General features: G+C 34.3%; 1 protein-coding gene across 2 annotated transcripts in view; it reads left to right on the top strand.

Annotated features, from left to right (window-relative positions):
* USP47 (ubiquitin specific peptidase 47) overlaps window positions 1–17,516 on the top strand; it is a 113,784-nt gene that overhangs the window by 35,404 nt on the left and 60,864 nt on the right. For both annotated transcript variants that reach the window (XM_055317661.1, XM_055317662.1), the window contains 4 exons: window positions 5,094–5,297; window positions 9,188–9,301; window positions 10,780–10,918; window positions 16,319–16,415. In XM_055317661.1, coding sequence (XP_055173636.1) covers window positions 5,094–5,297; window positions 9,188–9,301; window positions 10,780–10,918; window positions 16,319–16,415 — 554 coding nt within the window. The remainder of the gene's footprint in view (window positions 1–5,093; window positions 5,298–9,187; window positions 9,302–10,779; window positions 10,919–16,318; window positions 16,416–17,516) is intronic.

The raw sequence follows: 17,516 nt of genomic DNA, 5'->3' as shown, positions 1-17,516 counted from the left end.
TATATGTCTAGATAGTCACTTTTTTTCAACATGTGAGTAAGGGAGAAATCATAAAAATGCTATAGAATCCTTTGTTTTGACTTTCGGGTTGATGGTTTATTTTTTATACAGATATAGTTCATTTTCTGAAGTGTTAATGGTGCAAGAATGAAATCATTTAATAATTTATAGAGTCAAAAAACCCAGAAATCTTATTTGAATAATTAAATAAAACTATTACTTTTTCAGCGGCCTGAATGCACTGTAACCTAAACTTTCTTGTGATGAAGCATCCCATTCCAACTTTTACTTAATACCTCATTTTCCTCAGGTCCTTTCAACTCCAGTTCTTTCTTCAGGGTGCTTCCTTGAGTCTCTTGCCTTCTCTGAGTGATCTGTGGCAGAAGACCACTTAGGAAGAGGTCATATAACCTCTTTGTGGAGTTTTCTTGGGGGTAGAGGGGGATGGCCATAGGGGAGGAATAGAATGGCATGGAGGGAGGACCTTAAAAATGTCCTCCATTTAAAAATTTTTTTTAATGTAAGTTAGGGCCCCCATCACTGCCCCAGTTATTGTCACTTGTTCAATTGAAAATGCAAATCTGAATGAGGCTGATACATTTAACAAATTTCAATCAGCAAAAATATTCATACCCTCTAGTTCTCTTTTTTAATCTATGGCAATATTAGCCATGGCTGTCCAGAAGGGTAATGTACTGAGGCCTGTCTTCTTAGCTTGTAGCAGCTCCTGCACCAAAAAGCAGAAAAAACGGGTTTTGTGCATATGTGTAAGTTTGCAACCATAATATTATTCTTTGTAATAATATTGAAAAGAAAGAAGTCTTAAGGGAAAATGAGTTGACTGTTACATTTAGAGGTAAAATCCCTTTGTAATGTTTTAAAATTCTTTATATATTTTTTCTTAGAAAAATCTGAATCTTGGTAACTTTGAATTTTGGTTGATATTGTTTTCTACATACTAATAATATTCTGAATATATGCCACCAATTATACACCTTCCTTTTAAGTAAGAAACACCTAGGAAGGGTTTTTTATGAAACAAAAATTACGGTGTTAATTTCAGAGAACTCAGATTTGAACTTAGATCTCTTTAGGAAGGCCAGGAAAAGGAGATGACATGACTTAAGAGGTGAACGAACATACCTTTAAACAGGCTGTGAGATTCCACAGAATTATCTCATGTCGACCTCTACAGGATGTCCCTAGCAGCAAACCTTTCTTTGGAAGAAAATGTTTAGTGTTTTTATCCCAGTATGTTTTATCTTTTGTAAATAAGACTGTGGTTTATTTATTTATTTTTTACTCTGTTCTTTCAAGGATTCTTCAGACTTTGTTAGGAAATCTAGCTTTGTTTCTTCAGTGAGCATAGACAGGTATGGACAGAACACTCTCCTAGTGTTCTTGTAACTGCTGTTGACGTGCCCCTTATTCTCACAAGTATAATATTGCCATGAGTTGTCCATAAAATAAATAGCATTAATTTTATACTTTATACCTGTTTTGTAACTGGCTAGATTTTCTGTGTCGGGAACTTTGTGCCCCTCTAATAGCTCACCTAAGATAGATTAAATATTTTCCCAAGTGGATCATGCTAATTTAGACTTCTCTAAAACTTTGCATTTATTTTCTCTTATCTGTTTTCTCTTACTCATCATAAAACTTTTAACTCAAAAATTGTGCTGTCTTCCCTATGATATATCCTCTGATGCCTTACCTTAATGTTGGGTGTCTTATTTAAATGGATACCCTCCCTCCTGCTACCAACACTACCATTACTACATCCTAATGCTTGGGTGTGTTTTGATGTAAGTGTATTTTTGCTATCTATTGCTATGGAACAGCTTACCCCTTAGTGGCAGGGAACAACTAGTTTATTTGTTCATAATTCAGTGGGATGGGATTTGGGCAAAGGCTCAGCTGGCCAGTTATTCTCCTTCTTGTGGCATCATCGGGGATCTTACTTGGCTGCATTTAGCTGGTGGCTGGCTTTGGATAGAGTGTCTGAGAAGACTTTTCTCCGTATTAGATACTCCATTGCTCCACTAAGTGGCTATTTTCTCTCTGTGTGGATTGTTAGGGCTTCTTTGTAGTGTGTGGTCCCAGGGTAAGTGGATTTCTTTTAAATTTTTTTTTTTTTTTAATTATAAGATGGAATCTTCCAAGGGGTATGAAAGTAGAAGCTGCTGATTTTTTAAGGTTGTGCCCCAAGTCACAGTGTCACTTCTGTTAAATTCTGTTGGTCCTAGCTGGTCAGTAGGCCAGTCCAGATTCATGTGAAAAGGCAAAAGAAAATGGATGGCAAAAAATATGTAGCCATTTTTCATTTACCTCAAGGTGATTGCTTTTTCCTTTGGGCGTAAGTGGGATCGACCAGGGTCAGAGCTCCAAAGAAAAGAAGAAAGATAGCTACTCTATTTTTCTAATTCTAAGAAACATCTTTTGATTTATAAATGCTCTATAAATCTGCATGTTTAATATAGCATTGTAGAGTCCAGCCTGAGTCAGTAAAATGGAACTGATAGAATAATTTATTATTAATCTGTAATAAAATACTATCCAGCTGTTAAAAATGGTAAGTTAGAAAATGTTTGACAGGAAAAGATTACATGATATATTTATAAGTAAAGAAAGAAATTACAAAACAGCATGTATATTCTAACCCAGTGTGTGTGTTCAGGAATGTGCATGTATATGTACGCATGCGGACAAAATATTTGGAAGGATGTGCTCCAAAATGTTAATATTATCTGTTTGTTATGGGATTACAGATGACTTCCCTGTTTGCCTCTATACTCGTCCTGTTAAAAAAAGGAGCAAAGTTATTTATGTGCAGTACACAGAAAAGAAAGCTATTTTCATTCAAAAGAATAAAAGGCACACATGAGACTAAATTTTGTGTTTGCTATAATACATTTAGTCTTCAGATGAGATTTCTTTGGGGATTATTTCCCCACATGTTTGGGTGGAAAGAGTGGAGGTCCAAGAGTGCCTATGCCTTGTGCTGATATATTTTAGAGAAAGCTTATGATGTTGTTACATCACCATTCTAATGTATACTGATGTATTCTGAAGTAAATCACACTTTGGATTTCTGAATTCTTTGGTAGGTTCATCTTCCTTGGACTATCAGTTCCAGCATATCTGAGATTTTAAAATCTGGCCCTGTGGTATTTTATACCTGGAAAACTTGAATCTACTTCTGAAGTTTACTATTAAAACTATGAAAGTGGATCTTTTGTATTTGAAATTTATTTTGAATTGTTCATTTTTTTACTGTAAACCAGAGTTTTAAAAGGTCCAGTTTAAAAAATAAAAATAAATAAAAGGTCCAGTTTATGTTTTTAAGTTTGGGATTAAAAGGTGTGAAAAAATTAATTACATGTGTAAATATAATACCTTAAGTTTATAGGTGAAGGCTTTTTTCTCTTTTCTGAGAAACATATTAGTAATGCTCTTATTATCCTGTTTATTTTATGGAAATGTATTTCTATTTTATAGAAATGTATTATCCTTTTCATTCTTAAATGGATTATTATTTTTAATTAAATATTTTTATTTGTCTGAAATACGCTAGCCAGTCTTTTTTAAATATTATACATCTTTTGTAGAAATTTATTTCTGTTCTAAACTACTTGGATTAACCTTAATTTGAATAATATCTTGCAAATCCAAAGTTGTGTATAGCAGAAACAAATTGCAATTGTATTACTCCTTGTAAGAAAAAACCTTGTAGCTATTCTGTTTTCAGCACTAGTCAATGATAACTATTATTTAAAAATGGGTAATATAGAAGCAACAAAAGGGAAAAAAAAAGCAATAAAGGTTGGCCTTGATATTGTTGTAAAAGAGAAGGAAAGAAATAAATTATTGTATACAGCAGCAGTTTGTGCAGTTCATACTTCTGTAAGCCTATTATGGGGATGGTGATACATACCCCAAATAAGCAACTGCTGCACTTGATTTTGAGGGAAAGCAAGAGATTTAAATAATCAGATTTGCATGTTATTCTGGATGGAAGGAAGACAAGATTAGAAAAAGTTAAACTCATGAAGCCATGGCCATAATCTCGTGTAAGATTTTGATTGCTGTTGGCAGGAATGAAGAGAAAGGGAGTGGCTCAGGATATATTCAGAAGGTGGAATTGATAGAATTTTGGTGATTGTGTGAGGTGTAGAAGAGGAAGGAGATGAGGAAGATGCTCAGAACTCTAGTTTCAGCAGTCAGTGGATGATGATGCCATTCGTGGAGTTTGGCATTATAGGAGAAGGAGGGAAAGAACTTGCACTCAAGTATCTGATGCAGCCTTCTACCTCTGTGGAAGTTGAAAAGAAAAGCAGTGTCCTTCAACAGCTTGAAGGGAAGGGCAGAGCCTTCCCGAGAAAGTCTCCTTTGAAGACTTTTTGTCTTAATAATTACTGAGTTATATGTTAGATGGAAAAGTTGGAAGGAGAATTTGTGACCCTAACTTTCTTCTACATTGGTAATTGAAAAGTTTTTTTCCCTTGCTTTTCCTTACCTCCCTCTGCTGGCTGATCTGTTTAAATAAGCTTGTCAGCTCCCAACACGTTGATAAACGGGGCTCTTAGACATCTGGCCTCTAGGAACAGTAGCATAAAGATCAGAAGGGTGGTTACCTGTGTCCCTTCGTTAGGGATTTTGCAAGTTGAGATGATCCTCATAGTTCCCTTTCTGTTTTTTTTCAGGAAACCCAGAAATGCTTGATTTGACTGTGCTAGTGTGGTAATAACACATTTTTAAGGATGAGATTTTACTGTTTTTCAACTGAAAATTACTTGAGTATACGGTCTTCATGGCTTGTTGACTGTTGTACTCTTAAAAGGTGAAAGCAAATGTCCACAAGAATGACTCTTGATTCTTAATTATGCTGCAGTTTTTCCAAAACAAATATATATATATATATGGAACTTTCTTATGTTTGACATATCCATTATGGCATATTTCAGACATAACAAAACAGTAAACTAGATAGGAGAAAGTATTTCGTGGGATATTTTTACATTTAATAAGAGAAAATGTGGCTAATTATAATTGTTTTTTAAAATATAAATAATATTTGTTTGTTTTAATTTCAGATAGAAAATGCTGCTGAAGAACCTAGAGTTTTATGTATAATACAAGATACTACTAATTCAAAGACAGTAAATGAACGGATCACTTTAAATTTACCAGCTTCTACTCCACTCAGGAAGCTCTTTGAAGATGTGGCCAACAAAGTAGGCTACATAAATGGAACCTTTGATTTAGTGTGGGGAAATGGAATCAATGCTGCTGATATGGTAAACCCTAGACATAAAGCCTGTTCTTTTAAACTGCTAATAATATCACAGTCATTGTTGTTATTAATGAGTATATTAAATCCTGGAATCTTTTTTAATATCATAAGCAAAACTATAGGGATGCCTGGGTGGCTCAGTGGTTGAGTGTCTTTCCTTTGGCTCAGGGTGTGATTGCATGGTCCCAGGATTGAGTCCCACATTGGGCTCCCTATGTGGAGCCTGCTTTTCCTTCTGCCTATGTCTCTGCCTCTCTCTCTGTGTCTCTCATGAATGGATAAAATCTTTTTAAAAAAGTTAAGTAAAACTATAATAAATAAGAGCATATTTGCAACTCAGTAATTGGATCCCTTTTCATCTCTTTGCCTTCATTCTGGATTTAGCATTTGCTTATCCTAATGTTTGTATGAGGATATTTTATTAGTTTCTTCGTTCCTGTAAGAGGACTAGCATATTATATCAACTATGGAAAATTTTCAAATTTTACTGTGTGGAATGTTGTCATATATATATTTCATAAAATTTTATTAATTAATGTATTATTAAGATTTCATTTATTTATTTATTTGAGAGCGTGACAGCATGTGTGTGAACTGGGGAGGGCCAAACAGAGAGGGAGAGCATCTCAAGCAAATTCAGTGCGGAGCCCTATACAGGGCTTGATCTCATGACCCTGAGATCATAACCTGAACCCAAATCAAGAGTTAGATGCTTAACTGAGCCACCCAGGTGCCCCTATTCATCTTATAGTTTTAAGCAAAAAAAGCAGGATACGGAATCATGTGTATTTTTTAATCTATTTTTTCAAAGAGAAGAGAAAAATTTATGTAGAAAGAAAAAGGAAAGGAAGGATATTCACTCATGTTAATAGAGATTATGTACCAGATAAGGTTAAGCACTTGATTAAGAAGGTTGGTGGTATCATGACTTTTGTGTCAGAGATCTCACAGTCCTGTTATAGAAACAATTGTATTGACAAATAATTACATTAACATGTTTGAAATACTATGTTGTAAGTTTGTTCTGAGTGCAAAGAGGAGGCGTTGATCACTTTTGCATGTGAGAGTAGCAAAGGACACCATTGAATTGGATGTCATCTGCACTATTAGAATAATACTGCAAATGTTTTTTTTTATTATTCCCTGTCTCTCTGTCCAAATTACCCTGCATATTACTGTTAGAATTGTTTTCAGTCATCTTAAATTGTAGCACTTATATCACCTACCAATTCAAAACCTGTGAGCACACTGCCTGACAATTTAAAATCAGATTCCCGGGGGCACCTGGGTGGCTCAGTGGTTGAGTGTCTGCCTTTGGCTCAGGTCATGATCCCAGGGTCCTGGGATTGAGTCCTGCATCAGGCTCCCCGCAGGAAGCCTGCTTCTTCCACTGCCTGTGTCTCTGCCTTTCTCTGTGTCTCTCATGAATAAATAAATAAAATCTTAAAAAACAAAACAAAACAGATTCCCTTAGATGAGCAAGCTTGTTAGACAAATTGCAATGGGTCCTTTAAGACTTTGTAATCTCAACTCCCAGATACTGGGCTAATTTGTTTTCTTAACACAAATTTCCACGTTTTTCCATCTCCATGTTTTTGCTTACATTACCTTTTTCTGTCCTATGTCATTGCTACTTTTTAAAAATTTTTTTTTAAATTAAAAAAAAAATTTTTTTTGTCATTGCTACTCTTAAGTTTTCTAGGAAACTGCCTCTGATGGGAAATGAATAGTGTTATCTCTATAATATTTGAAGGGCAGAGTTTTAACTTGGTCCATACAAGAAACACAGATGTTTGATGTTGCTTCATTTGCCCTTAAAATCCATGATATTTTGGTTTCTATTCTATAATATATTTACATTTTTAAAATGTGCAACTAATGTTTTACATTAACTAACTTTTTCCCTCTGAAATTGATTAGTAAAATCAGGAGTCCAACAAAATATGCAAAGAGAACTAATATTTAATCTGAAATTCTGAATACTCCCTGTTACATCACCATGTAACTTCTAATGTTGCCTCTTTTTTAATTTAAAGGTTAGTTCTATACGGCCATGTGTGTCTCCTCAAGTCTTATTTATCTTGTACTTTTAAGAAATGATGTTTCCTTATGCCACTTTAACAGTAATTTCTTTCTTTGTCCCCCAACTGTATATTTTCTTCTTTGCTATGCCACTTATCATAGCATTTTTAAAATTATAGTTGTTATTCATTTGTGTCTTTTCCATGTGGTAAAATGCATATATTTTGGTGGCTGATATCTCATAGTATTAATTTTGCATCCTCCATCTCTAGTCTCCCTAGGCACTCCAAAGATGGTGTTAAATTAACATCTATAATAGCTTTAAATCTATGTCAAGATTACCTATTTCTCTTTCTTTAGCTATGACTGTTCTCAAGTACTTGACTTCTGTATTTTTATTTGCTTACTGTACATTTCTGTAAATACACTCTTTTACCTGGTTACTGCACTGTGCTACATGTTGCTTTTGTGCAAACCTAACCCACTTAGCTACCCACCACCTCATACACATAGATACATATATCTGTTGAGGTAAAATCCCTATGTATTCCTGCTATATTATCTGGTTTCATATCAGAAATGTAAAGGACCCAAACTTCTTTCCTCCTTTCATGTGGCTTCTCTTAGCCTCTGATTTTTTATGTCCCATTTTTCTCATGGACTTCTAGATGTGAGCCAGTTAAGAGAGATCATATGTTTATTATTTTATTTACTTAACACTTTAAACTTACTGTGTACTTAGAATTGTTCTGGTGTGAGGCTTTATACAAGTATAACCTCATTTAGTCCTTAATAACCACTCTGTGAGGTAGGTCCTATTGCAGCCTCATGACATAGGTAAAGAAACTGAGTCATGGGGAAATGGAGTTAACTTTCCCAAAGTCACACAAATAGCAAGTGGCAACATCTTTTACAGTTAGAGTTTTTGTTTTTGTTTTCCTTAGTACTTATTCATACTTTTATATAATGTTAAGTTCCTAAGAAAGGCATTGCCATAAAATAAGTCCTCCTAAGGAGGCATTTCTCATGTTTTGGAAGCATTAAAAATATTCTTTAATATAATAAAATAGTTTTAAAGCAAAGAATGGGGTGTTCATTTCATCTCTCATTTTTCTCAACAGTGTACTAGCCTGTGAGTGAGTTCCTAGTATAGACTTAAAGCATGCAGAGCTCCATCTATCATCCACCAACCAGAGTGCATCAGAATGAAATTGCCTTACCAGATAAAGAGTTATGTAAAGACTACATATCTTAGGTGTTTCATTTTCAAGAGTGATCACTTCTGTTCCTGGGATCCTCTGGATCCTGGCAGCGGACTTGAGATAGGCTATCACTTCTTTCAGGAATTCTTAAAGTTCTTAAAGTGCCCATGTTGGTATATTACAAATTATTTTGGTTGGATTTTTAGTGTGTTGCGTATCTGGAAATTCTCATATTCATATATCAAAATATGTTTTTACAGTTACATAAAGTTATCTTTAGCTAGTCTTCATGAAAATCCATTATATATTGTATTGAATACATTTTAGAGAACATAGAAACATAAATGTTTATACTTATTTTTTTTGTATAATACTTACATTACTCCTTTACCTTTTTTTCCTCCGGGCTTTTTTTTTTTTTTTTTTTTAAGATGTTAGGCAATATGCACATCTGGGCTAACTGTCAGTATATGCACGGTCATGGGGTTAGCCATCCTAATACATGAGTAAATAAGTTAATTCCAAGTCCAGATTAACAGAATTTACCAGAATCTTTATTTAAAAAAATAGTTTGAACCCAAAAATTGTGGATTCATTTACATATTCCTTGTTTTATTTTATTATACTTAATGTTCCTTGTAATCTGAGATATTTTATTTCATGCCCATAGGCTCCACTGGACCATACCAGTGACAAGTCTCTTCTTGATGCTAGTTTTGAGCCAGGAAAGAAGAACTTTCTGCATTTGACAGATAAAGATGGTGAACAGCCTCAAATACTGCTGGTAAACTTTTTAGAAGCCTCGTATTCATAATTTTTCTGTACTGTCACTATTGGGAAGAAGTATTCCAAAGGAAGGAGAGAGATAATTTGTAATTTATGTATAATAAATTATTTTTCTGTTTTATGTTGGCTTACTGTAAGTGTATATGTTAACATGGCAACAGTGGGCATCTAGAGCACTGTTGCTTGTGTTTGTAGCATGGTCTGTTGCTGCCCTGGAAACAGGGGTTGCTGTTTTCAAGACTACCACCACGACAGGTATGGGGTAGATCCAGAATAAGTGAAAACACTACAGAGAGCTCCTATTATGTGTCAGTGGTTTCTCCTTTGGTTAAGCGTTTGCTTGGTTGCTGTAAGTCCTTGGCAGTTATGCCTGGATTTTTCTGTATTTTAGGGTAGGGACAGACCCCCAGAATTCTCCACTCTGATAATTTTGCTCCTACTCTCACCCCCCTTTCTGGAAAAATTACTTTTTCAAGTTATGTGCTTTTTATTTCTAATCTTTTGGTATTTGCCTCAGTTCATATTTCAGTAGGCTTTCCGATATGGTCCAGTGGCCCTAGAGCTCATCTAATCCAGTAACTCCCAATTTGAGGGTTACTCCTAAAAAAGATTGAGAAAACTTGGTCTGATTTACCTTGCTGTTTTACAGGCTGAGGAAACTAAGGCTCACAGACTTTATCGACTTTTTCAGAACCCTTCTCTTCAATGAAACTTCACTCAGGAAAAGTTCTTCTATTTGATGCTTTTCATGTAGAAGTCTGTTGTGAATTAGAATACTTGTCTGGACAGTAGACAATAATTAAAAACAGCATCCATACTGAAGCAATACTAGATTATGCTCTATCTCATCACTTATTTTTAGGACATCGTGAGAAGATTTTGATTAATCTGAATGAAATTGAAATATAAATTACCTATTAATTTTGGGAACTCTAAATCCACAGTTTGGGAATTTTTAAAAATGCACAATAATTACTCTTCAGCTGTGTCTTAATTATTTATGCTGATTTTATATCCCTGAATCCATTTTAACATCTTCGTTAATAGGAAGTTTTATTGGAGACAATAGGAAATGATCCATTTTATCCAAAACTTTTTAAGTATGGCCTACCTGCTAAGTCTACTTGGCAAGGATGATATAAAAATAAATGACAGACCATGTCATCAAAGAGTTCACAATGGAACTTTCTCCTTCTCTCCTATAAACAAAATTTGAAAGAGAATTAAGGGAAATTGCAAAAGTAAGAACTTTGAAAAGAGACATGAGCACCTCTCCACAGTGTTTTACATTGGGCATCTATCGAGCCTTCCTATAGGAAATGGTGAGAGTATGCATGCCTTTGAATATTGTGGTGGTAATAGTAATGCCTTGTGTCTTTTTCATTGCCTCAGCAATTAGTACGTGTTTTTTTTTTTTTTTCCCATTGTTTCAGCAACATATGCCATTCAGTAAATATTGGTTATGCTGCATTTTAGGAGGATTCCAGTGCCGGAGATGATAGTGTCCATGACCGATTTATAGGTCCACTTCCAAGGGAAGGTTCTGTGGGTTCTACCAGTGATTATGTCAGCCAAAACTACTCCTATTCATCTATTTTGAATAAATCAGAAACTGGTAAGATTTATTACTATTTTTGTGGTCTTTTCACAAAATCATGGCGTGTTAGACTCAGTAATCGAAGAGCTCTCAAGCCTAATCCTTTCATTTTATGGATTAGAAAATTGAGACCCAAAGCAAGATCACTAGTTAACAGAAATAGAACAATAATGTGGCTTCTCTTTCCCTCAACTCGTTGTTTCCCTTACTATATTGTTACTGCCACTATTTAGTAATAAAGTAAAAAAATATTGAATACTGTATTTTGAAGGAAGATTTTTCTTTTTGTTAGTTTTCTATTTTGAATCTAATCTTAAGGTGACTTTCTTTGGAAGGAGTTTCTATTATATCTTCATGGATTAGGATAGACTATGGGGGGATACTTCCATTTTGAAGCAGATGGGCCAAGCTTATTAGACCTACTGTGTCGTATTTTAGTTTAATCATGTGTTTGAAACTAATCATGTAATTTTAAAATTCCTGTTAACTTTTTTCTGTGCATTATTAAACTTAGAATTTTGAATTTTTGAATTTTTTCAATTTATTGAGCTTTATTTATATAAGAGTTTATCCCTTTATCTGTAAGGTTGATTAATTGCCTTACATATAATCTGAGTACTTCTGCATAACATTTGATCTCATAGCAAACCTTTGCAGTAGATACTATTATTCATGTTAAAAGAAGTGGAACCTAGGTTCTGAGAAGCCTTCAATTGCACAACTGGTACTGCTAGGTGTGACTGCAGAATCTCTAAGTACTTCAGAAACAGATGGTTTTAAGTACTATATGCAAGTATCTAGTATGAAAATAAAACTATAGCATAACATTGCAGATATTGTCCTAATGTGATCTGTAATTTTCTAGTTAATATATTTTGTAATTAAAATGTAGAATAATGTCCTCATAGCTGATCATTTGTACAGGCTTACTGGCGTATTTGTTCTGAAAATACCAGTAAAAGCTGGTCATGTTTGGTATTTAGAATCATTTGTATCAGTAGAACATTCTATAGTTAAGTACCAGGAATAAAAGAGGGTACAAAATTATTTTCTGTTTCAGATAATAGGAGATAATAAAGCTATTCATTGTTACACTGTCTGTCTAGAATAGTGATTCTCAAATTTTTGTTTCTTTAAAAGTCATTTGGGGACACTTGTCAAAGTGGGTTCCAAGGCATTACTTTTCAAAATTTCTGGTTAGATAAATTCCATTTTGTTTTAAATAAGCACCCTAGGTTATTCTGAGATAGTTGGAATACTTTGAGAAAGTTCCAGATTTAATGAATCAGGATTCTTGAACTATTTGCTTTGTATTCTGACAACCAATTCAATCCTTTATGTAGGAGTATTTACAGAACTCCTACTTTGTGCTGTATGCTCTATGGCTCTATGATGCCTATAAATTCCTAGAGACTGACTCATACTTTAAAAAAAGTTCTTTCTCTGATTATACAAATGTAATACATGCTCATTGTCATACTTTAAAATGAAGAAAGTGAAAATCACTATACTACTAGCAGAAACTACTTAGTGATTTTGCTTATTTCTATTTTATCTTTCCTCCATATGTGTGCTTTTAAGAAAATGGGGTATCATATGTTATGAGCATTTTTTACTTTGTATTTTTCTTTAATTCTCTATGATAAACATTTTCAATGCTATTATATAGTATTTTAATATAGGGTTTTGAATGACTGAAAAATAGTATTTCATTGAATGATTTAGATATTTAAGCAAATTATTACTGATGTTATAATGAACATTCTTTTTTAAAAAAGATTTTATTTATTCATTCATTCATGAGAGAGACAGAGGCAGAGACACAGGCAGAGGGAGAAGCAGGCTCTGTGCAGGGAGCCCGATGCAGGACTCCATCCTGGGACTCCAGGATCATGCCCTGGGCTGAAGGCAGGTGCTCAACTGCTTAGCCACCCAGGCATCCCTATGATGAACATTCTTGTACATAGGTTTTTATTTTTATTTCTGATTATTTCCTTATTTTTATTTCTGATTCTTTCTGATCATTGAATTACTGTTGAAGTTTACTTAAAAAAATTTTAGAGGCCTTTGTTCTAAATTGTCACGTAATAATAGCCTCATTCCCAATTATATTTCTCACGCACCTCTACTCCACTCCTTTTTCCTACCTGTATATTTTTCCTCCAGTTTTCTAAGGGCCCTGCCTTTCTGAACTAAAATAGTTTATAAGTATCCAAAGTAGTTGTGTTTCAAACATAATGTTGTTAGTGACTGTTGAATTTGCATTTTCCTTAAATTATTGTAAATCTTGGCACGGTGTACAAAGTATTTTTATTGGAAAATGCCATCATGATTTCGACCCAGGGCTCCAGGAACACATTTCTCCTAATGTAAGAGGTTTAGGGATTTGATATATTCTTTTCTGTCTCCCTTGCCTACCAACCCCAACCCCCTCAGGGTACCTAGCCACTGTTGATAGGAGGTACTATGAGCCGGCCAGGGTGGGGTATTGTGTATATGAATACTAAGGGATAAGGAGCAGATTGAAGGCTGATATGGACTTGAGGTGATCCATTATCTGAATCTATGATAACTGTCCTTGGCCAGTTTCTTTAACAATTCTTTTATTTTATCAGCTCTAGGAGTTGGCCTGTTGCATTCTATATTCTTCATATGGACCGTTTGATGGCTACTTCATTACCTGCTGGTTCTGTTCAGGATTTCTTTCCACATGTGCCCCTCACAGAATCACCTTCTTTTCCCTTAGTGGCTCACATTTACAGTATTGATTCATAGCTGTTTAAGTTATAGGACCCTTTTTATCTTTAAGATTTTATTCATGAGAGACAGAGAAAGACAGAGACACAGGCAGAGGGAGAAGCAAGCTCCCTGCATGGAGCCCACTTCAAGACCCCAGTATCATGACCTGAGCCAAAGGCAGACACTCAACCACTGAGCCACCCAGGTGTCCATATAGGACCCATTTGATAACAGTTGTCATTTGAAGTTTTTTGATGTGGACAATGCTTAATGACAAAAGATCTCTATTTAGTAGCGCTTTTATGAATATTACTGAAATCTTCATAGTTTTGCAAATAGTACCTTTACATGAGACACTGTTCATTCTGTGCAAATATGGTGCGAAATCAAGTACAAATGACTATATGTTTTTCTATATGATTTTTATTGCTAATGAGAAAATAAAGAACATTGGTAATAATTAAGTACTGCCACTCCCTCCTCTTAAACTCTCTTCTCCTGTCACCTTTTTTTTTAAGCTCGGGGAAGGGAAACAAGTCAGCCATAAATGATACATAATTGGTATATGGGTACACAAAGGACAATAATAGTATTCATCCTGACTGTTGAGTGATTACGGGAGGGAGATGGAGAAAAAGGGAAATTCCAGGCAGTCTTAGCCAACAAGATGTAGACCAGCCTTGTCTCCTGGCCAAAGCACTGTTGTTTGTGTCAAAGAATCTTTTTATATGAACTAAGAATGAAATAATACTTCATTATTAATAATCAGGGCAGATATACAAATTTGTGTTTCATATGCACTTTCCCCTTAAGTGCACCTGCTGCTATGCTAAGTAGTAGGATAGAGAGATTAATCAGATTTGATCCCTCCACTCACAGTCTGATAGGGAAGACGTATAAGTAAATAGGTCATTACAGAATAGTGAACTGAAGGCTCCAATATAGATTAAAGACAGGGTGCTATGAAAACAACTCAGATCGGAGATGGTTAGGAACTGAAGCAACTTAAAATTCTAAACGATGTACAGTAGAATATATCTATATCTATATATCTATATCTATATATATATATATACACACACACACACACTCGGTAGTTTTTTTCCCCTTTTTCTGAGAGGGGGCTGGGGAAGAGAGACTATTAAGCAGCTCCATGCCTAGCATGAAGCCTGATACAGGGCTCCATCTCACAATCCTGATATCATGCATGAACTGAGCCAAAAATCAAAAGTTGGACATTTAACCTACTGAGCCACCCAGGCACCTCTATAAACACAGTATTCTTAAATATGAAAGGCATTAGATATAAAAACTTGAACCTTAGTCCAAAATGAAAATTGGGCAGCTACTTGATCTCTTCTTAGAACCATACAGATAACATGAAATCTGTTCTTCTTTTCCACAACTGACCAAGTTTTAGCATGCATATTTGTCCTTTCATCACTTTTGGCAATATAGTTATCTACAGAGCCTAGCATTTCTCAAGACATTATAGTTGGGAAATTGAAAAAGTATTTTGGAAAACTTCAGTGAACACCTTCAGCATCTGCTGAGAAGAGATTTGATTGATTTGAAATACCCAAGTCATTCAGTATTAGCTGGGAGTAAATAAGTTTAATTATTAAGCAAAGTGTTTACCACATTTCCTTTTTTTTTGTTTACCACATTTTGCTCACTTAATGAGGTATAACTAAAATGATGGGACTGATATTTTTTTGGTGTATGTGTATCTCGTAAACTGGGCCTAAAGTCTACTTCAAAGGAGAAATTTCAAAAATGTTCTCAACAATGGTAGCCATATCCAAACAAATATATAAGCCTAAGTAATTTTAAACATTCACTTGAACTTGCTATGAGCTTCTCCTTTTTTCTCCCTCTTCCCTTCCCCATTCCCTCTCTCTATTCTTTTTTTTTTTTTTTAAAGATTTTATTTATTTATTCATGAAAGACACAGAGAGGGACACAAACACAGGCAGAGGGAGAAACAGGCTCCATGAAGGGAGCCCGATGTGGGACTCGATCCTGGGTCTCCAGGATCATGCCCTGGGGGTGCTAAACCACTGAGTCACCCGGGCTCCTCTCCCTCTCTCTATTCTTGCCTATTTCTAACTTCTTACTTTGTAGTCCCTCTTTGCATAGTGTGCTGATGTAGACAATCTCATACTTCATGTGCTTGTTAAAATAGAGGAAGTCATTCTAAGTTATATGTAAAATGAATTTATCTCATATGTTATTAATTCTTGGCATAAATTGGTTTATAAGGCTTGATAGCATGCATAGCTGGTTCAGTTCAGTCTTCCTGTTTCAGATGTGTGGTAGGTAAAGTAAATATTTATACTTTTCCACTTTAATCAACAAGTTATCAATTTGGGGAACAAAAATTATTTTTATATCAAGTAAACATATTGAAGTATTCCTCTTTAAATCTTATTAAATGCTGCATAATATCCTTGTATATCTCTGGACATTTAACAAGATATCCTCACTGTTTCTGAGAAACAAGATTTACATAATACAGCATTTTAGAAAAAGGGGTCTTTCTTAGGTATTGTTGAAAAATTTAAAGTAATTTCCAACTGAGTAACCTTAACCTCTCAATTTTTACTGTTCATTAAGTTCTTATTGTTTTTTTTTTAATGTAAATGCTGATTTATATATACTTGTGTTTTCTTTTTAAAGGATATGTGGGATTAGTAAACCAAGCAATGACTTGCTATTTGAATAGCCTTTTGCAGACACTTTTTATGACACCAGAATTTAGGAATGCATTGTATAAGTGAGTATTCAAAGAAAAATTTTATAAATAAAACCGATATAAGAATGAAAGTACAGGTTTTAACTGATAAAATCTAATTTACTTTCTTATACTTATTTGTAAAGTTTGGGGCATTTCTCACTTGTAAAACACATCTTGAATACTATCTAAGAAAAAGATCTTATGAGAGATTGACATATAAAATATTTGTGGAGAGAGAAAACCATCTGTGTGTAGACCAGAAAAGGATAAAATTAATAAGATTTACATTTGGGATAAATTACCATATTAAAGCTTCCCTACTTACATCTTTAATGTCTTTATAAAGAAATTTTATAGGGGCTTTTAGGCTTTTTGTGATAATCTAGATATTTAAACCATATTCTTATTTCCTTACACTTCTCAATTTAAGACACAGTTATCTTTTTAAACCTGCAAACTTTGTTTCTAATTAAAATATAATTTAGAGCTGTCCTTTGAGGGTTGTGGGGGGGGGGGGGGGTGTAAAAGCCAGTATTGTATACGCCAGGTACTTTAAAATGCTCTATGAAGGAAATCCTTTTTTTTTTCTATGAAGGAAATCCTACTTAAATAAACCGTAAAAGACAATTATTTTTATGAGTATCTTATTATAATATGTTTAATATACTCTTGTGTATTTTCTTTAAGGTATGCATACTTATTTTTAAAGACATTTTAAAGTACAGATTAACTAATTTTACCCTTTTGTTGTGTTATTTTGAATAACATCCTTGAATATATATTTAAAGTATTTTTGGAACTTCTAATATTGATTGTGTTGCTCAAACAACATTATATTATCATTCCATTCATGTGGAAGGTCATCATCTGAATTTACTTTTGAACATAGACCTTGTAATGAATCCCTCTGTACCCATCACCTAGCTTTGAATATTATCAACTCGTGATCAGTCTTTTTTATTTAATATCCTCTATTCTGATTATTTGGAAGCACACTCCCGTTGTATCATCCACCTGTAAATATATCTCAGGTTATTGCTAATAAGGTTTCCTTGATTGCCTCATAATTTTTACAATCTGTTCAAATTAGGATCCAAACGAGAGCCATACATCAACTGACTGTTAAGAGTCTTAGTCTAT

This window comes from Nyctereutes procyonoides, unplaced genomic scaffold (genome assembly GCF_905146905.1).
Source record: "Nyctereutes procyonoides isolate TBG_1078 unplaced genomic scaffold, NYPRO_anot_genome, whole genome shotgun sequence".
NCBI classification, from domain to species: domain Eukaryota; kingdom Metazoa; phylum Chordata; class Mammalia; order Carnivora; family Canidae; genus Nyctereutes; species Nyctereutes procyonoides.
The sequence above is the reverse complement of the archived record's forward strand: the minus strand, read 5'-3'. Positions and strand labels throughout refer to the sequence as shown.